At 37.5% G+C, this 24,173-nt stretch overlaps 5 protein-coding genes across 5 annotated transcripts; 3 read left to right on the plus strand and 2 right to left on the minus strand.

The window, feature by feature from the left end:
• Positions 1-560: 560 nt before the first annotated feature.
• Positions 561-1,131, minus strand: LOC110865117. The gene is made up of 2 exons (XM_022114338.2): positions 887-1,131; positions 561-819 (listed from the first exon to the last, which is right to left on the minus strand). The coding sequence occupies exons 1-2, from the start codon at positions 1,055-1,057 to the stop codon at positions 565-567; spliced, it is 426 nt and encodes a 141-aa protein (XP_021970030.1). The 5' UTR covers positions 1,058-1,131; the 3' UTR covers positions 561-564.
• Positions 1,132-2,516: 1,385 nt separating this feature from the next.
• LOC110865116 (pentatricopeptide repeat-containing protein At1g11290, chloroplastic-like) lies at positions 2,517-5,731 on the plus strand. Its single transcript, XM_022114337.2, has 2 exons — positions 2,517-2,738; positions 3,257-5,731. Exon 2 carries the CDS (start codon positions 3,287-3,289, stop codon positions 5,729-5,731), a length of 2,445 nt encoding a protein of 814 aa, XP_021970029.1. The 5' UTR covers positions 2,517-2,738; positions 3,257-3,286.
• Positions 2,528-8,800, plus strand: LOC110865118 (tryptophan--tRNA ligase, chloroplastic/mitochondrial). The gene is made up of 10 exons (XM_022114339.2): positions 2,528-2,556; positions 2,645-2,738; positions 6,566-6,678; positions 6,756-6,777; positions 6,874-6,939; positions 7,039-7,095; positions 7,467-7,513; positions 7,658-7,739; positions 8,286-8,375; positions 8,464-8,800. Exons 1-10 carry the CDS (start codon positions 2,528-2,530, stop codon positions 8,599-8,601), a joined length of 738 nt encoding a protein of 245 aa, XP_021970031.2. The 3' UTR covers positions 8,602-8,800.
• A 3,945-nt stretch (positions 8,801-12,745) lies between these two features.
• Positions 12,746-15,381, plus strand: LOC110865114 (vacuolar protein sorting-associated protein 36). The gene is made up of 8 exons (XM_022114329.2): positions 12,746-13,485; positions 13,825-14,028; positions 14,123-14,274; positions 14,364-14,433; positions 14,508-14,643; positions 14,734-14,818; positions 14,902-14,955; positions 15,035-15,381. Exons 1-8 carry the CDS (start codon positions 12,838-12,840, stop codon positions 15,036-15,038), a joined length of 1,353 nt encoding a protein of 450 aa, XP_021970021.1. The 5' UTR covers positions 12,746-12,837; the 3' UTR covers positions 15,039-15,381.
• Positions 15,382-16,329: 948 nt separating this feature from the next.
• Positions 16,330-19,612, minus strand: LOC110865113 (probable feruloyl esterase A). Its single transcript, XM_022114327.2, has 11 exons — positions 19,384-19,612; positions 19,229-19,300; positions 18,563-18,642; positions 18,348-18,413; positions 18,218-18,265; positions 18,041-18,108; positions 17,834-17,906; positions 17,596-17,757; positions 17,328-17,522; positions 16,716-16,804; positions 16,330-16,628 (listed from the first exon to the last, which is right to left on the minus strand). The coding sequence occupies exons 2-11, from the start codon at positions 19,293-19,295 to the stop codon at positions 16,454-16,456; spliced, it is 1,023 nt and encodes a 340-aa protein (XP_021970019.1). The 5' UTR covers positions 19,296-19,300; positions 19,384-19,612; the 3' UTR covers positions 16,330-16,453.
• Between the last annotated feature and the right edge of the window lie 4,561 nt (positions 19,613-24,173).

Consider the following 24,173-nt stretch of genomic DNA (forward strand, 5'->3'; position numbering starts at 1 on the left):
AACTAAACCACGCACCTCCATAGCTCAAACACATACGGACGTGGACTGAAATGTAGAATTCTGACAAACATCATATGAAACAAAATAGCTGAAATGGGGTAATTTGGTCATTTGTTCATGTATGTTTGGTCAAAACAGACAACTGGGTCAAAACAGATATTGGTCACTTATGTTTGGCTGCACTTTGGGTCAAAACAGATATTGGTCATTCATGTATTGTTGTTGTTCATGTATGTGGGATGAAATGGGTCAAAACAGATATTGTTGATCATTCACTTATGTTTGGCTACACTTTTGTTTGGTTATCACAAAAACATGACAAAGGTCACTTGTGTTTGGCTGCACTTTGGTTTGGTTATCACAAAAACATGACAAATGGGTCAAAAGTGAAAACTATTTGCTGCACTTATGTTTGCTGCACTTATGTTTGCTGATATGGGTCAAAACAGATGTTTGCTGCACTTATCTGCACTTTGGTTTGGAAATTACCAAATCATGACAAATGGCTCAAAACAAACTAAACAACTGTCATTAATAACTTCAATATTGTACAACCTAATTAAATCACTTGTTCAAAATGTACATCCATAATGCAATGACAAAACACATAGTAAACAGAAATGGTTGCTTCCACATGGACTTTTTGCCAAGAATTTGTCTTTTCAGCATCCTGTTCTCTTCAAGTAGCGACTTGTTCTGCAATTCCAAGTTCTCATTTTTCAATTCTTGATAACTGACTGGACTTGAACTACAGGTTGAATGTGCTTCGAAAAATTTGTCGAAATCTTGTTTCCACATAAAGAACTTGCAATCGGATAACTACAAAACAATATACCAACCCCAGTTTCAACAAGAATTAAGTTCAATCCATAAGTAAACAACTTACAGGCCATTGAGGGCAACCATAAAATTGATCACCATGTCGAACACTTTTAGGACCAGCGATGCGAAGAACAACAACAACTTCATGATGACAATACAAGTTTCCATCCAAATCAACCTTGAACAATTTAGGGGTTCGGTTCACACTCCACGATGAATTGGAAGATGAACTCATCTCGATTAGGGTTTCTGTGGGATGAATCCAAGTGCTTACTGTGATTTTGTGGGATGAATCGGAGCTATTGAAGTGATTTTGTGGGATGAATTGAAGAAATGGAGATTAGGGTTTACTTTGGGATGTCTGTGTGTTATAAACGAGAGGGATAAAGAGACATAACACCTCATCATCCACATCAGCATTTACACATCAGCCAAATGGTGCCACGTCGGACAAATGACTAACCAAGTTAGAGAATATTTAACTGAGTGGTGCCAGTGCAAACAAAAAAGTCAAGTTGGGGGTGCCGGGTGTCAAAGTGTTAGTTGCGGGTGTCATCGGCCAAAGGCCGATAGTTGCGGGTGATAAAATCCAATAACCCTATATATATATATATATGTATGTATAGCTCTGTGTGTGAGGAGAGAGGCCCGTCGTTTGCGTCGTGTGAGAGACGGATAAGGGGGGCGCCGACCCCCATACCCTTTAGTCTAATGGAGAATTCATTTATAAAGAGGCGGCTTTAGATGATACAGAAGTAAAAGTGTGGTACGATGTCAAATGTACCCTACATTTACATATGCATTAACAAGAGCGATATGTGTCACATAAACAAAAAGGTTAATATGTATTTGAGGTTGTGTATTTCATAACTACAGACATGACTTATGTCTAACATAAGTGTGCACGGTTCGGTTTGGTTCAGTTTTTTGGCAAATCCGAAACCAAAATGTCGGTTTTCGGTTTTTGAAAACCGTTTGGTTTCTGTTTTTTTGGTTTTTACATCGGTTCAGTTCGGTTTTTCGGTTTTTGGAACAAAATTATGTAAGATTAAAAAAAGAAAGTACAATTTAGAATTTAAGAATCTTTCTTATATGTTTACATTTAAGTTTGTATTTAACCTTTTTAATTAATATTGTTCAAATAAACCTAACCTTTTATTCTATTTTTGTGTTTTTCCAAAAGTTTTATTAAAACTTTTTTTATAGTACTTTGATGATTATTTAGTTTTTGTATCAAGTTGTAATTTGTTGTAGGCAATAAATAAATTATTTCAATTATAACAAACATGTTGATATTTTTATTATAAATACTTAACATTCAAGAATAAAATTAATAATTTCTAGTAGCATAGGTTAAACACTTATACCTAAACATAAAAATATATGGACTAGGCATACTATCGTAACTTATCGGTTCGATTCGGTTTTTTCGGTTATTGAAAATGGTTATCCGAAAACCAAATCGATATTTTCAGTTATTAAAAATCCAAAAGCCGAACCATCAGTTTTTGTTTCGGTTTAGTTTTTTCGGTTTGACTTTTCAGTTACGGTTCGATTATTTCAGTTTTTTCTACTCACCCCTAAACATAACTATACAGACAAATCATACCCGACAGATAAAACAGATTAAAAACTTGTAACTACCACCAAGGGACTGAAATGTGAAAGCAACAAAATTCAGGGCTTCAAATGTTCAAATCCCCAAATGTGTTTCCCCAACATCATAAGCCTCTTGTATCATATCCTAAAACTGAACTCTCTGAAACAGTATCATCAACCAACTCACTCACTCGTGGGGCATGAAATCCCCAAATTACTAAAGTACTTGCTGCACTTCTTGGGAAAGAAGTCGTCTTGGTATTGGATCCGCTCTTCTCTCACTTCCTCAATCTCTCAAACGCTTGTCCACGCTTCACGTATTTCACTCTATATCTATAATCTTTCTGTACCTACATTATAAACGGCAAAAGATATACGGGTTCTGTTATAAGTGTGTAGCTGGAAATTTCTATGAAATTGATATAATGCATGCTAAATTCGATGTTGAAAACGTAAAATTTTTAATGGGTTTGTGGTCGTGTTTCTAATTTTGCACAAATTGTGTTTGTTTGTTATCTTACTTTTAATTAAATTGGGGATTTTAAAGTTTAAACTGTGCATATATGTTTGCTCTGATTCATTGTTCTTGATTATAATGTTTAATGTCTTGACCTACATGTGTCTTTTCTGAAAGGGTGTTTATGGTTACTTAAGATTTAATATTCAGGATTATGCACTTATGCATGCTTGGTGTTTGATGTATTGCCTCACTGAGATGAAGATTTAAATAAAGTGCCTAAAGCTTGTTAATTGAAAAATACGAGTTCCGTTTACTAGAGAAGGTCTAATTCTTGTTAATTGAAGCTTGTTAATCCAGAAATTCAACTGTTCGTAGGCATCAAAATTGAAGAAACTGCAAATCGTGATGACTTCACTGATATTACCCACTGCATCACTCTCAACGCCACCACAATCTCCCATATCATCTTCATCTTCTCGCATCCAACACACACTAACTCAAAGAATCCACATTCCCCCTCATATTTACAAACACCCAGCAGCAATTCTCCTAGAACTCTGCACTTCACTCCAAGAACTTCACCAAATCATCCCCCTAATCATCAAAAACGGTCTTTATCAAGAACACCTCTTTCAAACAAAGCTCGTGAGCTTGTTCTGCAAATACAACAGCTTAACCGAAGCCACCCGTGTTTTTGAACCAATTGAAGATAAAAACGATGCTCTTTATCACACAATGCTTAAAGGGTATGCTCAGAATTCTTCAATTTCTGATGGGTTTTCCTTCTTTTGTCGAATGGTTGAGGATGGTGTGCAGCCTGTAGTGTATAACTTTACGTATTTGTTGAAGGGTTGTGGTGAGAATAATTATGTTAGGGAAGGGAAAGAGGTTCATGCGCAGGTGATTTTGAATGGGCATGAAAGGGATATTTATGTTATGACTTGTGTTGTTAATATGTATGCGAAATGTAAGTTGGTTGAGGATGCATACAAGGTGTTTGTTAGATTGCCGGAGAGAGATTTGGTGTGTTGGAATACGATAATTGCGGGTTATGCTCAAAATGGTTTTGCTGGGAGAGCAATAGAATTAGTGGCGCAGATGCTAAGTGAAGGATTAAGACCGGATCCCGTTACGGTTATTTCCATTTTGCCTGCTGTCGGTAATGTTGGTGATTTGAGAGTCGGGAAATCGATACATGGTTATGTTTTTAAGTCCGGGTATGAACGTCATGGAAATGTTGCCACTGCGTTAGTTGATATGTACTTGAAATGTGGGTGTTTAAGCACGGGGCGTGTGATTTTTGACAAGATGAGTAGTAAAAACGTGGTCTCGTGGAATATAATGATCGATGGCTATGCACAAAATGATGATTATGCAGAAGCTTTGTCGCTCTTTGACAAAATGTTGGATAATGGATTTAAACCAACTGGTGTGACTGTTATGGTAGCTCTCCACGCGTGTGCTGATTCAGGTGAACTTACACGCGGGCTATTTGTTCATTCGTTAGTCAATGAGCTAGGACTTAAACATGATGTTTCGGTCATGAACTCTCTAATCTCCATGTACTGCAAGTGTAAACGTGTCGACATTGCTGCTGAAATATTTAAAAACATGAAAGAAAAAACTCTTGTCTCGTGGAACGCCATGATACTTGGATACGCTCAGAACGGTCAAATAATCAGTGCTTTGAATCATTTCCGTCTCATGAAAGTAAAAAACATCGACCCTGATTCATTCACCATGGTAAGCATCATAGCAGCCGTTACCGAATTTTCAGTATTATGCCAAGCAAAGTGGGTCCACGGGGTCGTCACAAGAACTTGTTTGGATACAAACGTCTTTGTGAAAACCGCTCTTGTGGACATGTATGCTAAATGTGGAGCGATTACGACTGCTCGAAAGCTATTTGATTTAATGAACGACAGACACGTAACAACATGGAACGCGATGATTGACGGGTACGGGACGCACGGGTATGGAACGGAAGCTATAAAACTGTTTGAAGAAATGGAAGCCGGTGATATCAAGCCAAACAATATAACGTTTTTATGTATCATCTCAGCCTGTAGCCACTCGGGTTTTGTGGAAGAGGGGTGTCAGTATTTTTACAAAATGAAAAACGAATATGAAATCGAGCCCACAATGGATCACTACGGAGCCATGGTGGACTTGTTAGGAAGATCCGGTAGGCTAACCGAGGCTTGGGATTTCATTCAAAACATGCCCGTTGAGCCCGGGATTAACGTTTTCGGTGCAATGTTAGGTGCTTGCAAGATTCATAAAAATGTCGAACTGGCGGAAATGGCAGCGGATAGATTGTTTGAGTTAAACCCTAATGATGGCGGGTATTACGTACTTTTAGCAAACATATACGCAACGGCTTCAATGTGGGATAAAGTGACCGAAATCAGGAGTAAAATGGAGGAAAGAGGGATACGGAAAACACCTGGATATAGTTCGGTTGAGTTAGAAAATGAAGTTCATACGTTTTATTCTGGGAGCTCGTGGCATTCGGATTCTAACAAGATTTATAATTTTCTTGAAATATTGATCGATAAGATTAAGGATGCTGGTTATGTACCTGCGACAGATTTGATGCAAGATGTAGAAGATGATCTGAAAGAACAAATGGTGAGTACTCATAGTGAGAAACTTGCTATTGCTTTTGGGCTTTTGAATACGCGTCGGGGAACAACTATACACATCAGAAAGAACCTTCGCGTGTGTGGTGATTGTCATAACGCGACTAAGTATATATCGCTTGTTGAGAACCGAGAAATTATTGTACGTGACTTGCATCGGTTTCATCATTTCAAGAACGGGATTTGTTCTTGTGGAGATTATTGGTAACTTGTTTTTTTTTTATTGAATCAATACATAGTTCATACTTTAAAGCTCCCTTGTAGTTACATTTGTAGTGTGACATGTAGAACAAAGTTGTACTTTTCTCTTGTACCAACTACAACTAACCTTTGACCATTTACAATTGCTATTCGTCTACCAAAACGGCAAAAAAAACGAGACATATGTCAATTCCCATGAACAATTGGTCTAGACATTACAAACCAAACCAAACCACGACAACAATTTATTTAGTAGCTTTAGTATTCTGTATTGATTGAGTGGACTTTCTAACAAACCTCTACAAATCAGTATCTTTCTATCTGTGTTTTTTAATCTCTATATGCTAAAATGACGAGATTATCTATCATTCAGTTATATAGTAGATGAAGGTTTTTTACATCAACGACATTGATAAACGTCATAATGGAGAATTCATTTATAAACGTGAATTCATTTATAAACGTCAGTTAACTACCAATAAAGATTAATGACATTATCTTATTGTTATTCATCAACACGTTCTGTCCTTGAGACCCCATATACAATACACCATTACTAAGTTTGAGAGTTCATTTTTTGAAAGGATCGTTGTATCCTCATTTGCACTCTCAGTGGCGGAACCAGAACGATTTAGTTAGGGGGTCATCATAAGCTTATATTCTATACTGGTTCAAATTAGGGGGTCCATCTCTAAGTTTGTTCTTCAAAAACTCAAAATTTATAAATAAAAATTCAAAAAGTTCTGGTGACCGGAGGGTCAACGGACCCTCCTGACCCCCCTCTGGTTCCGCCCCTGCGCACTCTTGACTCTTAGAATGGATGTTCTTTTATTTGTTGCAGTCTGATTTAGTCCCAGTTGGTGAAGACCAAAAGCAGCATCTAGAATTGACACGAGAGCTTGCTGAACGTGTTAATCACTTATATGGTGGTAGAAAATGGAAGAAGTTGGGAGGGTAAGAAACGTAATAATTGTTAAATTGTTAATTATTCTGGAAATGGATTGTTGACTACTTTATTATTCTGTTTGCAGACGTGGTGGTTTGATCTTTAAGGTGAATCATATACGTGTTTACTATTTATTAATCTCTTAATTTTTATAGCTTGTTAAAACAATATAAACCTTGTATTTTTATTTTACTTTTTTGTAGGTTCCTGAGCCCTTAATTCCTCCTGCTGGAGCACGGGTGATGTCACTTACGGATGGTCTTTCTAAGGTATTTCATATTGAGCTACACATACAACTTCCATTAATTGTCAATATTTAATTAATATTATTAGCCTCATTTTCTCATCTTTTATTTCATATTTTGCAGATGTCCAAGTCTGCTACTTCGGATCTGTCTCGTATTAATTTGCTTGACTCAAAAGATGTGAGTGGTGGACTTCATTGATTCAGTTTTCCCATCTTTTCTAATTTTTTTTTTTTTGAATAAACAAATGACCTCAGTCAACTAAATAATTGGCTAATATCCTTTAAAATAATCAGTCAAAATGGGTGGGTCAAATGGGATTTTTTTTTCTTGAAAATAGTTTAATTTGGGTTATGGGTTAAACGGTTTGGGTCCATCATGTTGGGTGGTTGATGAGGCTAACCTACTTTATTCTCTTACTTGTGGTGTAATGTAAGTATAGAGTTTCTATTAATATTACACCCCGGTTGATAATTTTGGCTATTTTTAGTTTTTTACCTATTCTACTATATTTTTTGTTTATGTTCTACGTTTGCTTCATTGGTTTTTAGGCAATTGCAAACAAGATTAAGCGTTGCAAGACAGATTCTTTTCCAGGGTGGGTTCTCACTCTTCCCCTAAACGTTTTTCTGCTTCTAGTTTTTCTTTCGTGTCTGCATCTTGATTTTTAGACAAATGTATATTATTTTTCCTTTATATCAGTTGTTGGAATTGATAATATATTCCGACTTGATTAATGTAGCTTGGAGTTTGACAATCCGGATAGGCCTGAATGCAATAACCTTCTTTCGATATATCAAATCATCACAAACAAGACAAAGGAGGTAACCACTTCAAATTTATATATTATAGTAGGAGTAAAATGCCATTTTCGTCCCTCAGGCTTGGCTAGTTTTGCAACTTTCGTCCAAAGGTTTGTTTTTCTGCATTTGGATCCAAAAGGTTTGAAATCTTGCCATTTTCATCCGGCTCGTTAACTCATCCATTTTTCTCTGTTAAATCAGGGGTATTTTTGTCTTTTTTGTTAACTTAAAGGGCATAATGTGTGTGGTAGTTTTTAGACCGAATTGCCCTTTAAGTTAACAAAAAAGATGAAAATACCCCTGACTTAACAGAGAAAAATGGATGCAGTTAACGAGCCGGATGAGGATGAAAATGGCAAGATTTCAAACCTTTTGGATCCAGATGCCGAAAAACAAACCTTTGGACAAAAGTTGCAAAACTGGCCAAACCTCAGGGGCGAAAATGCATTTTACTTTTTTATTAGTGTATGCAGTTCTCGGTGATCAACTGCATTTTACGAGCATAATCATTAATAAAGTTGGGGGTATTTAACATCATATACGTTCTCTAACAAAAAGTTTTTGCAGGAAGTCGCGCAAGAGTGCCAGAGTATGAACTGGGGAACTTTTAAACCTGTTCTTACTGATGCTTTAATCGATCATCTCCAACCAATCCAGGTTTATATTTACTATATCTTTTAAATATTAAACCTTTGCAAATAAAAAGTATTACAATTCACAGTCGTGATATCTTACTCTTTTGCAGGCTCGATACGAGGAAATTATGTCTGATACAGGTTATTTGGACCAAATTTTGGCAGAGGGTGCAAGCAAAGCTGCAGATATAGCAGATGTGACTGTTAGCAATGTATACCAGGCAATGGGATTTTTAAAGAGACGATAACCGATAACGAATAAGCTATATCTTGGGATCGAGAAAGACACTGTACGGTTCATTATTGTCACAAATTTTCTAATTACCTGGCTGAAGGTTAATTAGCATACATGTTCACATTCTTTTATGCAGTTATATTAATGTGTTTATATGTTAATAACGAGTATCAAATGTTTAAAACAGGGTATTTAAAACATTCTTTTATGCAGTTGTATTATCTTTAACATTTATAACTAGTTTCTTAGTTTCGTACATAACTTTCTTTATATTAACTTGAATCGCCATACCAGCCAAACCAGAATGGTTTTAGTTGGTTTGGACGACTTGTTTGGCCAGTTTGAGTTGAAAATTCTCAAACCGAGATTACTGGTTTGGTCGAGATTTTATATGATAAACTAAACCACGCACCTCCATAGCTCAAACACATACGTACGTGGACTGAAATGTAGAATTCTGACAAACATCATATGAAACAAAATAGCTGAAATGGTGGGAGGGGGATGTGCAATGGTTGCCTGGTTGGCGACGATGATGGAGCCTAATTATATGTGTATTCTGATTTTGAATGGATTAACATGTCGACTTGTTTAATTAAACTAGTTAAAAGGTTAACTTGAAACACCGACGACACTTAGTTTTGGTGATCCGCGTTAGACACAGATGGTGATGGGGTGGGGGTACTTTTCTAATACTTTAACAATGGTATTATAATGTTCTCTTTATATTATAAACAAAGTAAATTCTTCTATGACTTTTGACATTCCAGTAACATTATCATAAAAACATGAGAATATGATATTAGGGTCCTTTTCTTGTCACTTGTTTGTCCCTAGGCAATAAGGATTTAAATGAGTTGTGTTTAATTTAACAAAGTTTGAATTCACCCTTGGTTCGCTTATAATTAATTGTTGGAGTAATGGATTTAATAATCCTAACTATTAGCAGTTGGCCGGCGACGGTCACAACTTCAAAAATAATTAGTGGCGGTCCCACCTTTTCATATATTGTAAACCAATAGACTTTTACTAAACCGAAAAATATAAGGGGACAAAAAGAAATTAAAGCTGTATTAGTAAAGGTCCATTAGTTTACAATATGTGAAAAGTTGGGACCATCACTGGTTATTTTTGAAGTTGGGACCGTTGTCGGCGGTAGCAACGGTCGGTGGTGATGATGAAGGGTGGGGTGGATTGAATAAATTTGAGGTTTTTAGATGGAATAAAAAACCTTATATAATAGGTGATTTTATTATCTTGACCAACAAACACATTTTTTTCATTCCCTTACCATACTCCACTACATTCCGCCTTTTAATTTTGCATACCAATCACTACCTTAGAGTTTATTTATTTACTTACAAACAAACCCTTTAATTTAAATAAATTATTCAACTAATAATTTATTCTTAAGGCGCACTTTTTGTTTCAAATTATCTAGCTCTCTAAAGATCCTTTCTTAAGCTTTACGGCAGTGTAATTTTTTTAATCATACCTTATTAACATTATTGAATATCGACTTTGCAACATGGTCCTTATCATTAATCTAGGTTAGATTTCTCAGTTAAGTATATATAAAGTGTATATTTTACCATTGAGGTTAAAGATAAAATAAAAAAAAAAATAATAAAACATATGGCCCACTTTTATCACTCATCTTCTTCCTCATTTCTCTCAAAAACCCTACCATATAACAAATTGTTTGCAGTTTATGGGGCTGTTTGGGTTAGCTTTTTTTGGAGTAACTTATGACTTATTGACTTAGGGTGAAGGGAGTGGTTATCTATTTGGAATAAGTAAACTTTTCATTCACCTAATCAAACAGTGTCACGTCAATTCACCTAAATTGTTTACCTAATGCTCAAAAACGTTGGTAGTGGTTTACCTAATGGGGTTTAGGTAAACTATTTTTTTTTTAAATGTGTGATTGGTTAAGAAGGAATGGACCCCACCACACACCCATCCCTCCCCCTTCCCTCATCGGTAAACCTTCACCGATCATCAACCTTCACCGAGCGGTAAACACAGACGGCGACGGTGTTACCGTTCGGTAAACCGCTTTGCCGATCTGTTTACCGCCCTACTCTGCTCACCCTTATAAAAGTTAATAAGTTGTTTTTGTAGTGTTTGGATTAACTTATTTAAGAAAGTTATGTGTGCTGAGAAGTTATTTTTTAAAAGTTAGAATTTCTAACTTCTCACATATCACATATGACTTATATAAGTTAAGAAGTCCTTATTGAGAAGGAATACCAAACACCCCGTATATGGTTGTCATTCAACTATATTTTTGAACATTCTCAAAAATCCTAGACTGTGCGCGCAAGATCAAATTGTCCAACAACATAAAAAAAATTCACATATGCATAAGATCAACAATTCACAATCAACAGTAACATCCCAACAACTCGATCATCCTCTCATTTTATCAAATCTTCCCTCATCCGATAGTTCCCACCCCACACCAGCACCACCACCTGAAACCGAACAACCCCAACACCTAAAGCCGCCATTGCTACCACTATTTAATCCCTGAAAGCCTTAGGGTGAGCGGGGCACTCCCCTAAGAGGGGAGTCCCCTCTCTTACGCACACCCAATCAGGTTATGCCACGTCAACTCCCCTCTTAAACTCCCCTCACACCCCAATTTGATGGCGGCACTCCCCTATTAGGTGACTTATTTTTTTATTAAAAAAAAAAAGAAAATAATTGATTGGTTTGAAAAGATAGTGGCCCCACACTCTCCCCCTTCCTTCTTCGGTGAATTCACCCCGACCCACCTCCCCGATTTGGGTCACCGCAGGGATGGCGGCGGTGTTCCCACTGGGGGAATAGGGTCACCGCGGCCACTCCCCGCTGGTGCCCCGCTTACCCTAAAACCCCAATTCTCTCTCTCTCTCTCTCTCTCTCTCTCTCTCTCTCTCTCTCTCCCTCTCTCTCTCACACACACACACAAACACAACAAGTTTTTCACCAAAAAATGATGTGGGTTCCGACCGGCGGTGCCTTCTCCATCGCCTTCTAAGGAGAAATTCGAACAGGTGGTGCCTTCTCGGTCGTAGATTTCCGTCGGTTTTCTGGATTCTGACCACCAATTCTCTAATCTGAGCTCATTTTAACGTGAAGTGTGTGTTTATTGTGTGATTTTGTTGAAATTGAAAGATGTGTGAAGATGATTATGTGATCAGGTCTGGTCAATTTGATTAGAGTTTTAGAGGAAGATGGGAAGAGGGATCAGGTCTGATCAATTTGGGGATTATGTTTCACGTTGAGGTTTTGGTTAGGTTGTGGGTGTTGGTGGGCTCATATGTTTTATTTTCTAACTTTTTTAATTGTTTTATCTTTAACATTAGGGGTAAAATAGACATTTGATGAACACTTAACTGAGAAATTTAACCTACGTTAGTGATAAAGACCACCCGAGTTTAAAAATAACAATCACTGAGATCAATTATACAATTATTAAAGTCTTAGGACCAACTCTGCAAAAATCACAAACCATAAGACCCCCTGTAATGGGGCGTTTTGTGGCTGACTTTTTGCCCCATAGCGCCATATAGCGCCTGGAACACCACGACGAAGGGCTTTATAGGTCCAAAAAAATAACCAGCACCATCACCTTCACGGCATGATGGTTTGTAAGATTTTTGGTTTATACACAATTGGACCCTGCAAATTGGAGAAAAAGACAAATTGGGCCCTGCAAGTCCGCCGGAAAATCGGCCGGAAAGCTGCAGGAAAATCGGAGAAGAAGGCAAGGAGGCGATTTGATTTTGAAATTTTTGGTTTATACACATTTGGTCCCTGCATTTTCTCAAATATCTAAAATTTGTTTTTTAAATTTGGGTTTTAAAATTAGTTTTTAACATCTTTGGTCCCTGCATTTATAAAAACTTATTTCATTTAATGTTTTCTTTTAATTTAATGTAGTGGTTTTTAATTTAAAAAAGTTAGAAATTAATTTAAAAAATTAAAAATTAATTAATTAAATAATGATGAGGTAGTAACTTTATAACTACGGGCTCTGATGAGTGGTGACATAAGGCTCCATAAAACCCCTGCGTGTCACGACACGTGTCGCATAACGCGAGGGGATTTATGACTACGAATTTCCAAATAACAATCCAGTCATTAGACTCTTGAAAAAAATGTATCTTTCATAAACTTTCAGTAGATCTCCATTTTTCACACGTTGCATTCTAACTTCCCAATTAAGGATTGACTTCCAACACACCGGAGAAACCCAACAATGGCCGGAAACTGGCTACTCCCGGCGGAAACCACCACCAGCGGCCGCCCAGTCCTCCGTCCAGGCGAAGTCGAATCATCTCTACAACCCTCAGTCGACCTACTCAACGAAGAAAACCCCAATCTCCCACCCCTCAAATCCGGTCTCCTCGTCCTCACCACCCACCGTCTCCTCTGGCTCCCCAACCCCGAATCCACCACATCTCCGGCAGCCTCCGCCGCCGCCGCCGTCCCACTCGCCGCCGTCGTTCAAATCCTCCACTCCAAGAAGTCAATCAAAGGCATGTTCGCCAGCCCTAGGGTTAGGTTTCAGGTCTCAATCACACCTGAATATAAAGTGCAAGAAAAAGGTTCTAAATTTACAACAATTACTTTGGTTTTTCGCGGGAAATCGGATCCGGATTCGTTTGTGGGCAAGTTTTGGGAGGCCTGGAGGGGGAGAGCTTGGGAAGGTGCAGTTTCGGGTTCGGATTCTGGTCCGGGTCGGGTTGAGTTGGGGGATGGGGGTGGGTCGAGTAGTAGCGATACGGGGTTGGCGTTGAAAATGCCGGTTGTTGGGCTTTCGGGTATTTTGAGGAAGGAGCAGGAGATGTGGGAGAGTACTGATAAGAGTTTGCAGGATGCATTTCAGGATTTGAATGCTTTGATGGTATGTTATGTTTAGGAGATTGTTTCGGGTACATTGTAAGTTTAAGTTGTTGTATAGTTGGATTTGTTGAACACCGGTTCGTGAACTGTTTGGTGGAAGTTTGTTTACTTATGTGTTTGTTTAGTTTATTTAGACACGCAATTCAAAGAAATTCAAGGGTGTTTGTGTTCATTTGTTTAAATTCGTGAACCATTCGTTTAGATGTTAATGAACGAACACAAACACGTTCATTTTCTTAATGAATGAACATGAACAAGAAGATACATTCGTTTAGATGTTTGTTCTCGTTCGTTTGATTCGTTTACAAGGCTACAAGCAGCTGATCTTATGTTTCTGCAGAATAAAGCTAAAGAAATGGTGGCATTAGCTGAAAAAATGAGGCAAAAACTTCTGTCTGGATCGACTTCTCAAGCCAATGCGGCAAATGATGAAGAAATGGGGTCCAAAGAAGAGATGCAAGATTGGTTGTTAAGCGTCGGTATTGTCTCCCCTGTCACTAAAGAATCAGCTGGCGCATTATACCACCAAGAGTTGTCTCGTCAGGTTTTACACTTTTACTCACTTCTTAACCAACTGCTAGTTTTATAGGATGAATTCAAATTTGACGAATTTTTCATCTTTGCCATCATAAACTCAGTTGGCGGATTTCGTGAAAATTCCTTTAGAAAGAGCTGGTGGGATAATGAATCTGATAGATATATACTGTCTCTTTAATCGGGCCCGAGGAACAGAATTAATTTCGCCTGATGATTTGTTGCGGGCGTGTTCACTATGGGAGAAGTTTAATGTGTATGTACAGTTGTAGACTACAGGCCTGTATTTCTTCGTGTCTTTGAAGTGGATTACTAATTTCCATTTGTTCATCGGTTTAATTTCAGCCCAGTAATGCTTAAGAAGTTTGAAAGCGGTGTTATGGTCATACAAAACAAGTCTCATAGTGACGAAGAGGTAAACAAAATTTAGAACTTTTTTAAATGTCATGTGTAACTTAGATTTTACTCGGATTTTATGCTGCAATGTAGGTGTTTTCTAGGATCAAATCATTAGTACAAAAGCCTGATGCGCTAAAAACGGGGATTAGTGCCACTGATGCCGCACGAACACTTGGAATTGCTCCAGCTATGGCGAAAGAGCATCTGCTTGCCGCTGAGAGCAAAGGTATACATTTGAATTAAGTTTTAGTGACATATTTAAATTACAGTTTCTAACATCAAGGTTTTTTTTTTTTTTTTTTTTTTTTTTGTTAAGGTTTTCTATGTAGAGATGTTAGCCCGGATGGTTTTCGTTTCTATATCAACATATTTCATGACATTGATCCTAATGATGCATACTTGTAAGTTATGATCACATTCTTGTTCATGATCTTGATCGATTTTTGTTTTCATGACTAACTGAAATCTTGTTGCTTCTGTGCAGAGTGAAAGAATATGGAATTTATGACGCATGGATTCGTGCCGCAATTGCTTCGAGGTCTCAGTTTCATTACATTATAGGTTCTGCCAATTTTCCTTGGCTTTTTTTTAACCGAATTATTTTCTTGAATACGCAGGTAAGAAGGAGACTGTATGTTACAACAGTTGTTGTAAATTCAAAGAAGATATGGAAGAACACCTTGCATATGGTCCAAGGAGGAGAATATGTATTTGATGATTTCTCCTGATTTTATTTCAATTTTAAATATTCATGTTAAGAAAAGGAACATGAATATTTAACGAGTCGAGTGAGCACATAAACTAATAAATTTGTACACAGCTCGAGTCTCTTTCGAGTTACTTAGACGGTTGTGGTTTTGGATAAAAGACAAGACAGTTGATTTGTTTTATGTAAATTGATTATTTGTTCTCACCCTTTTGATAGAGATGGGGGTTGGTCTTATTTATGGATGGTAATTCTTGACAGGAACTCGTTCCGTAGATATTTAAATAGTTGTTTGTTTCAATGTGCTAACCCGGCGCAGTTGACACCCTTAGGTTGATTAACGAGTTGTTTGCTCCAACGTGCTAACCCGACGCAGTTGATCCCCTTAGATCCACTAAGATAGTGCACCTAGTATATATGGTGCAAAAGGAGTCCCTTAGAACATGTGTTCAAAACACATAAAATTTGATGTAAAAATCTCCAATTAAGATATCATGAAGAATTTTTTTTTTTTTTTTTTTTTTTGTGATTTATACATTTTTAATATTCAACATAAAATGTAAAAAGTTGGTCTACACAGAATAATATATCATCAAAATAATTTCATCAAGACCTTCAAAATGAGTAGCCCATTGAATATGTATTTCAAGGTTTCTTATTATTCATTTATAGTAACTATATTGGTTTAATTAATATTTTTATAAGCAATCAAGTAAATATAACATTAAAGTGATATTATCAGTTTCTTCTAAGGCTATGTGATGTGGTTTAACTAAAAAGCGCAATAACACTCTACAATATGGTTTTAACTAACTCATCCTTTAACAAGCGCATTGATTAGTTGGAGCCCCCCCCCCCCCCCCCCCACACACACACACACCCAAAAGAAAAAAAAAAAAAAAAAAAACCTTTAACGCCCATGACACACTGTCCGGCTTGTTAACGGGTGAGGTGTCATGAAGCACCACCCCACCACACATAGTCTAACCATCTAATGTAGAAGACTGTTGTGAAGTTATTATGTTGAAATAAATTTGATATAAACATGTTCTAGTAATAGTTATTTTTATATTCAAATAAGTAAACAAACAACTAACCCCTTTAAATAACAAGTCTCAAACTTGCAATCAATGATTAAAAGATGACCTTGTTAATAAAGAAATTTGGAAGCCAATCATGCATTATGCATGCCTTCCAAGACTATGATAGCAACAAAAAAATATTTTAACATGTGGAAATATTCATAGTAACAAGAACTATACATATATAATTACATATAACATATTTACACAAAACCAATAAACGAACACCGATCAAGTAACGAGATGACTCACTGGTCCCTCAGTTTTGGTTCTCTATACAAGGCGAAATTACCATTATCATCTACATCTCCATAAGAAGCAAGATTAGGGGTCATCACAATACTGCATTTGCTTGGTGTATCACACCCCAATTCAACACCAAAGTAAGTCAAATGATCTGAGATACTGTTTCCGGACACTGATCTGAAAATATTCAGCAAGAGTTGAGATTTCATCAAAACATCCGTATGGGAAAGGCGAACGATGAAAAAGTTAAGTTGTTTGACCTACCTGCTACATTCAGGGTCTTCTCCGGAACCATCACAGATCTTCTCAACCGGATAAATAAGAAACTCTAATCCAATGTCATAAAGCCAAACCTGCAAATTGGAAGAAATAATATATTTGAAAGAGTAAAATGCTGTTTCGTCCATGAGGTTCGGCCAGTTTTGCGACTTTCGTCCAAAGGTTTGTTTTCCGCACCTGGACCCAAAAGGTATGAAATCTTGCCATTTTCATCCGGCTCGTTAACTCCGTCCATTATTCTTGCAATAAAGTGAAAAAGACCGAATCGCCCTTTAAGTTAGCAAAAAAGACGGAAATACCTCTGACTTAACAGAGAAAAATGGATGGAGTTAACGAGCCGGATGAAAATGGCAAGATTTCAAACTTTTGGATCCAGATGCGGAAAAACAAACCTTTGGACGAAAGTTGCAAAATTGGCCAAACCTCAGGGACGAAAATGCCGTTTTATTCTTTTTGAAAGGTAGGTTACAGTAATAGATCAGGGACAAACAAAGCAGGATTCACAATGTGTGCATGTATACGGAAAAAAAGACATGATGATTAACCTTAACTTTGGACAAACAAATGCTAAAAGTCAAGAAAGTCAAACAAGATTACCTCTGTTGGGAAGTGATGGTATGTCTTCTGTGGGAAATGATGATAATAAGGAGGCAGATGCGGGACGAGGTCATGTCCATGTGTCACTCTAAACGTATTTGGTACAATTTGGCTATAATACGATGCAAAAGCAGCATTGCCGATTCTTGGCATGCCAAAGGTTGTAACTTGGACGTTCTTTGATCCATAAATAAGCTGTAGAAAGGCAAACAACCGGTTAATATTGATCCAAAAGATAAATATTAAGAGATGGAATTATCATAGTTACCGCAAGATCCAATCCACAAAAAGCCGCCATAGCACCTCCCATTGAATGCCCAGTCACCATAATTTTGAGATCTCCATATGCCCCTTTTGCTCTACTCACACCATCAAGAATTCCCGAACGCATGATTGTATTATTGTAAGCATTAAAAAATCCATGATGCACCTGAAACAACGGAACCAAAGATTAGATAACGATATCATAGGTGCAAACACGATACGCAAAATTATGCCACATGCACCTTGCCGTCTGTGCAACCAGGGTAATCAAAGTCGAGCTGCTTCCAGAATAGGTCTGCAATCCAGTTCTGTATACTGTGACCAAATATATGTTACTCAAACATTAATTCGAGCTTTTATCGTTTGAACGTATGTCTTATTTTATATTAAAGACCAAAGTACCAAACTACATTGATCAAGAAATAAACAGACAACAGTTGAATTAATACCTGGTTTCTTGAGTGCCTCTAAATGCGATAACAATAGCATCAAGATCATCCGCAACCCCAACAAATGCCTGCAATCAGTAATCAAGTATTCAGTCAGTATATAGTATATACAAGTACGAGATCCACGAAAGATTACGACATAGTGAAGAAACCATTTCAAGCCAATGCCACGTGTACCTGCAAGCAGTTCTGAACATCAACAATGAGCTCTATAACTTCGAATCCCTGATTCAAGATAACATCAAACATGAGCATTGATGTGAACACTGTGTTCAAATTTTACAATAAGTACCACACCAACAAATACCTTGGTTAGGCCATCACATCTTGAACAGGTCCATGCAAAAAGATCTGTTAAATCTGAAATGTAAACCTACATGGACAAAGGCAACTCCTGGTTATCATATATGGTTGTGTTTAACTCAAGAAAATAATAAATCCGCAGTGTTCACAATAATATGTTGCTAACTTATTTTGTGCCCACGTGCCCTTTATAGAGCATAAGTGATAGAGTGAGCTTACTGCAGAAGCATATTCCACCAAAATTGTGGTGAGCGTGTGATTGTACACCGGCGAGTCAACCTTATGCTTGATTTTAAGCCCTGTCCCCATAAAAAGCTTGCAAATTAAATAAACTCTTTGTGATTTTAAAGAAAAATGATATCCAACACAGCAGATAGCCAAATCCATAAAAAGGAAAACTCAATTAAAGTTGTTACTATAAGCACTCATATATTAAACTTGAGGCCTTAAAACAGTCTTCATACTTAAACTTGAGGCCTTAAAACAGTCTTCATACTTCGAATTATATGGTTGGCAAACTATTAACTAACGTATCATCGGTTCATCACCAAGCACGGTCTTTCAAATCTAAGAATAGCATCTAAAAATTATGCCAAGTATTAACTATTATACGACCACCCGTAATCTATATCCACATTTTTTTGAAGCATATAACACATTATCAGCTACCTTTACCCTCTTTGATAGCTAAACATGTGAATTCACAAAAAAAAAAAAAAAAAAACCAGTCAAAAACAAACATGGTACATGCGGTTCACTAACCCCCCCCCCCCACCCCACCCCCCACCCCCCTTGTATAACTCAATAAACCAACAACAAACAAGCCAGAAACACAAAACAGTTGGGGCATAAACAAATGATAGCATAAAGTCCATGAATTGTTACCTCTACCAGATGAACCAACAAACAAACAAACTGTAATCATCAAAATCATCCACCATCTTTGCTCCATATAAACTGCAAACAAGTAATAATAAAAAAACCCTAATCAAAGATACAAACTTTTTAACAAAATAAGATAAGGGGTAACGTAATCTAACCAGATAACTTTGCTTGAAGGTGTGCACTGAACTATAAACCTAATGTCAAGATATGTGGATGAATTACAATTTAGACATGAAAATTTTAGGTTATTTTTAGAATTTTGTGTGTTTAATCGGTTGATAGCGTAGATGTGGAACACGAATTATGGAATTTTGGAAGTTTTTGAGTGATGAGGATGTGGATTAATGGCGTGTACTTTGTGTTCATCAACAAGATGACTCAACATATTTTATTATTTGCAGAGATTATAAATTAGAGTTAATTACCCGGATAGTCCCTATGGTTTCATATTTTTTCACATTTAGTCTCCAATTTTTTGAAATAGCAGTTGTGCTTCCTGTGGTTTGTCGTTTTGTTACTCGGATAGTCCCTGAGCCTAACAGACGTTTGTTTTAAAGGTTAAGTCCCCTCACGTGTCCCTGAGCCTAACTGACTTGTGGTGCAATCGAAATGACGAAAATACCCTCACGTGAGGGACACGTGAGGGGACTTAACCTTTAAAACAAACGTCTGTTAGGCTCAGGGACTATCCGAGTAACAAAACAACAAACCACAGGGAGCACAGCTGCTATTTCAAAAAGTTGGGGACTAAATGTGAAAAAACATAAAACCACAGGGACTATCCAGGCAATTAACACTATAAATTATAACAAACAGGATTAGAATCAATTCTCATATAATAATTCAACAAGGTAGTGGTGGAGAGGTTAGAGAAAGACTTGTATTGTAATCTAGGTTTGACTATCACTCTCTCCATTATTTTCTGCAATATCAAGATGAAGGGCGAATGTCACGGCCCCGACCCGGTTTGACCCGTTTCCGGAGCCGCGGGACAGAAATCCTGCGGTATTTAATTTAGGCGACAGCGGAAGTCTTTTTAGAACAGGATCTTTTAATATTTAAAACTGCCCGTTTTATATAATATAGGGATAAAACCCAATAATTTACAATAAAATGATTTCACTGGGAAATCTTTATTTCACAAAACATGTTTCTTTATTTATTTACATTGAGCCACTTTTCTAAGCTTGTAGTGCTTCATGGCACTTTTCTTTGCTCACAACAGATTACCTGAAACATGTTTGAAAAAGGTTTTGTCAGCGGGGAAATACTGAGTGAATCATTCTATTTACATAAAATGATGCGTAGTTATTAATTACAGCATAAGAGCGATTACAATGGTTTATATCTTTTATTTATCTGGCTCTATGTCACAATGGTGACATGTCACAATGGTGACGATGGTCATACCACTATTAGATCAATGAACCTAAATAGTGATGATTATCCCTGTAGGTCAATGAACCTAACAGTGATTATCCCAAGTAGGTCAATGAACCTAACTGAGAGAAAATTAGTAATGTGCACAATACCCCACTAACCAATAAATCAAGATATCCATGACTTAGTCCCTGTAATTATAACTTCTTGAAAATAATTTGGAGTATTGTAAAACATTTGATAAAAAGAGAATGACTCACTTGCAGATTTAACGAGCAGAGTATAAGCCTACTGATTAGCCTTGATTAACCTAATTTAATTCACAATACACGCAAACGGGATTAATAACTAATTCAGCATTTACGATAACTCACGAGATCAAATTCTCACAACGAACGACAAAGTGCGATACTTAAACATCCATCGAATTAACGACGAACGACAAAGTATAGCCCTAATGTGGGCGGCACTTAAACATCCATTGGATATATTGATCGGTCGGAAAATGAATCGTAATAGCGATCGAGTTATTACCCTGATTGCGGCAGCACTTCGTGAACTGTGTGTGTTATTGAACTGATTCTACTATAACTCGACGTCAATTAGAAGTTTGAGCGTCGTTTCAACTTCCCAGATCAAGTCCCAATGTCCTCTATTTATACTAATTTTTGGGACATGCTTACGGACCGTAAGCCTGACCCTTTACGGTCCGTAAGGGGACACCTGGGGTCATAGGGTGGCCACGCATGGGACTAGCCTGGCTGAGTTAAAATTTGGTCCAATCATAATTTAATAATGAATTTCTGTTGATAATCATCAACTAGGGTTTACCCCCTTGAGTTTTAGGGGCCCTGATTCTGATTCTGATTGTTCCGGAAATTTTAGGGTTAATGCAGAATTACTTGGGTGTCTTAATTAGGGTTTTCTTATTGATTTATTATCATCCTAAGTATTGATTTTAGTGAGAGTTGTTACATCCTCCCCACCTTAAGAAAAATCTCGTCCTCGAGATTTACTAAAATGGATGAGGGTATTTCTGCTTGCCGTTTTGACGGTAAAGATTTGTCTAATGCTGGTTAAAGGTAAGTTAAGATCTTGACAGAATGAAGTATTTATAAAACTTTGGTTTGTACCAGAGTCAAATAATACTTTTGTGTAACCGTTGTAAACCTAGAACGTACCGGCTATCACATCTGGAATGAATTCTGCTTCCGGAGCAGTCAGTTGGAAGGCTCTTACATTCCTCTTTGCTCCTTCTGCAGGTTTGGCTTTATTGTCAGATGGTTTGTTCAATTCTGGACAATCTGGCCTAAGATGTCCAGCTTCTCCACAATTGTAGCAGACTGAAGATCTCTTCCTCCTGCAGTCTTCTTCCTGATGCCCTGGAATTTTGCAAAAATTGCAATATCCCTTGCATCTTCCAAAATGCTTTCTTTTACAAGAATTGCAAAATGGACTAGTGGAAGATTGCCCATTCCCTCCTTCATTGAAATTGTTATGGTTACCTGAATGGAATACTTGGGTAATCTTTTGGGCTACTTCCTTTCTTCTATTTTCTTCTCTTGTCCGTACTAGTTCGTCAGTCAGAGTATTGGCTAAATCTACCGCATCATCAATTGTGCGAGGTTTCGCAGCCTTGACGATGTTACGGATTTCAGAAATCAATCCCCAAATATATCGAGAAATAAGTACCGGCTCTGGCGAAGCCAGGGTTGGTACTACTCGAGCATACTCGAAGAATGTCGAAGTATAACCTCGACAATCTACATCCACCATCCGGTGGGTTAGAAACTTATTTGTCATTTGTTCCTTTTCATATTCGGGACAAAATTTTCTTTCTACCAAGCTCTTAAATTCTTCCCAGTTCATAGCATACGCCATCCTTCTTCCTTTTTATAACAACCCTCGGTAAAACCGACATCCTCATAATATTTCTGACACCCTAATATATTGTAAATATATTAATATGTCTTTATATGCACCCCGTATGTGAAAACCGAGCCCAAAATAGAATATAATATATAAAATAAATTAAAAACAATAAATAATAAGTTGAGGCGGGCCGCATGGGACCTCACCTCAACTTAACGCGGGCCGCGCGAGGATATAACCAGAATTCTTTGATTTTTAAGTTCAAGCGGGCCGCGTAAAGGTGTATCCAACTTAATGCGGGCCGCGAGCGACCAAGATAGTGGCGCAGCCCGGTGATGACACGTGTCATCATCGTGGCGAGTCTAGGGGGTGAGCCGGACAAGCTAGTCCGTTGACCAGGATTGACGCGGGCCGCGTAGGCCCAGCCCTAATGTCACGCGGGTCGCGAGGAAGTCCAATTACAACCCTATATAAGAAGGCAACGGGCTTTCAGTTTCCGTCGTTCACATTCTCAATCTCAAATCACAATTTCTGTAGGGGGTTATTATAGCCGGGCATTATACCCCCTAAAATAGCGAGGTTCTGCTACGATGTAAGTATTATAACCCCTGGAGACGTATTAGATACGCTGCCCGATTGATCTAGGGTTCCGTAACGGCTGTCGTGGTTCTGCCCGACGTAGTCGTTGGAATACCGTCTCGGGGAGGGTATTACTAATGTTAAAATGGGTTATTATACTAACACACGTGCCTTTGTGTAATTTATAGATTATCTCCAGGAAACCCTTACGAAAAACCTAAAACAGCAAAGTGAGTGATCCTTCTTTTTATGAACTCATTTTTGTGAGTTGATTCACTTTTTTAAACCTTTTTGTTACTATTTTACAAAACCTCACTTAATTAAATATATACAAAGCAGTTATTGAGTATTTGTAAAGAATACAATTATAGTGGGTATGTTGGGGTTTTGTATACAAAATTGGTTACTGGCGTGGTAACATCCCATAAGTTGAGTATGATCGTACCACTGATGTTAATTGTGATGTCTTGGATACAAATGTAATTGCGGATGTGCCCTCAATACTGCAAATTGGTTTTTACTTAAACTTGATTAAACTGGGAATCACTCACCAGTATTTCCCACTGACAAAATATTTTTAAAACGCGTTTCAGGTAACAAAATGTGAAAGCCAAATAGAAGCCAGCTGGACAGCACTGAAGGCTTGGAAAAGTGGCAATAAAGTTACCTAATAATAAAATGGATATTTTATTCAAATAAATAGGATGTACTCCTATGAAAAGTGTGTATTGAAAACTTGGGTTTTACCCATATGTTTAATGTTATAAAACATGGTGGTTTACTCTGATTTAATATTTCCTAACTACGGTCCTGATGAAAATTTCCGCTGCCAAATTGGATAAATAAATACGATACCACCAAAACTGGCTCACGGCCGCCCGTTCCCGGGAACTAGGGATCGGGGGCTGTGACAGAAGGTGGTATCAGAGCTATGCCACTGATTCAGCCGCAGAAGTGTTCTGCTGACATCAAAATTCAAATTGTTAGGAAATAAATTACGGAAATACGTGCATAGTTGTATTTACTTGTTATGTGATATCTGACTATTTGTTAGTTTACAGTATGAGTGACCAAGGACCTTCTGACGCTTATCGTCAACTGTCTGGTTCGCCTA

Source organism: Helianthus annuus, chromosome 6, assembly GCF_002127325.2.
Source record: "Helianthus annuus cultivar XRQ/B chromosome 6, HanXRQr2.0-SUNRISE, whole genome shotgun sequence".
Classification (NCBI taxonomy): domain Eukaryota; kingdom Viridiplantae; phylum Streptophyta; class Magnoliopsida; order Asterales; family Asteraceae; genus Helianthus; species Helianthus annuus.

Coding starts and splice junctions, on each gene's coding strand:
- LOC110865114 (XM_022114329.2), top strand. CDS start 12,838: ATGGCCGGAAACTGGCTACTCCCGGCGGAAACCACCACCAGCGGCCGC. Junction 14,029..14,122: donor ACCAAGAGTTGTCTCGTCAG/GTTTTACACTTT, acceptor TCATAAACTCAG/TTGGCGGATTTCGTGAAAAT. Junction 14,275..14,363: donor CTATGGGAGAAGTTTAATGT/GTATGTACAGTT, acceptor GTTTAATTTCAG/CCCAGTAATGCTTAAGAAGT.
- LOC110865116 (XM_022114337.2), top strand. CDS start 3,287: ATGACTTCACTGATATTACCCACTGCATCACTCTCAACGCCACCACAA.
- LOC110865118 (XM_022114339.2), top strand. CDS start 2,528: ATGTGTTTCCCCAACATCATAAGCCTCTT. Junction 7,514..7,657: donor AAGACAGATTCTTTTCCAGG/GTGGGTTCTCAC, acceptor TGATTAATGTAG/CTTGGAGTTTGACAATCCGG. Junction 7,740..8,285: donor TCACAAACAAGACAAAGGAG/GTAACCACTTCA, acceptor AAGTTTTTGCAG/GAAGTCGCGCAAGAGTGCCA.
- LOC110865113 (XM_022114327.2), bottom strand. CDS start 19,295: ATGGAGCAAAGATGGTGGATGATTTTGATGATTACAGTTTGTTTGTTT. Junction 18,266..18,347: donor GATGTGATGGCCTAACCAAG/GTATTTGTTGGT, acceptor ATCTTGAATCAG/GGATTCGAAGTTATAGAGCT. Junction 17,907..18,040: donor AGAGGCACTCAAGAAACCAG/GTATTAATTCAA, acceptor ATTTGGTCACAG/TATACAGAACTGGATTGCAG.
- LOC110865117 (XM_022114338.2), bottom strand. CDS start 1,057: ATGAGTTCATCTTCCAATTCATCGTGGAGTGTGAACCGAACCCCTAAA. Junction 820..886: donor ATGGTTGCCCTCAATGGCCT/GTAAGTTGTTTA, acceptor ATTGTTTTGTAG/TTATCCGATTGCAAGTTCTT.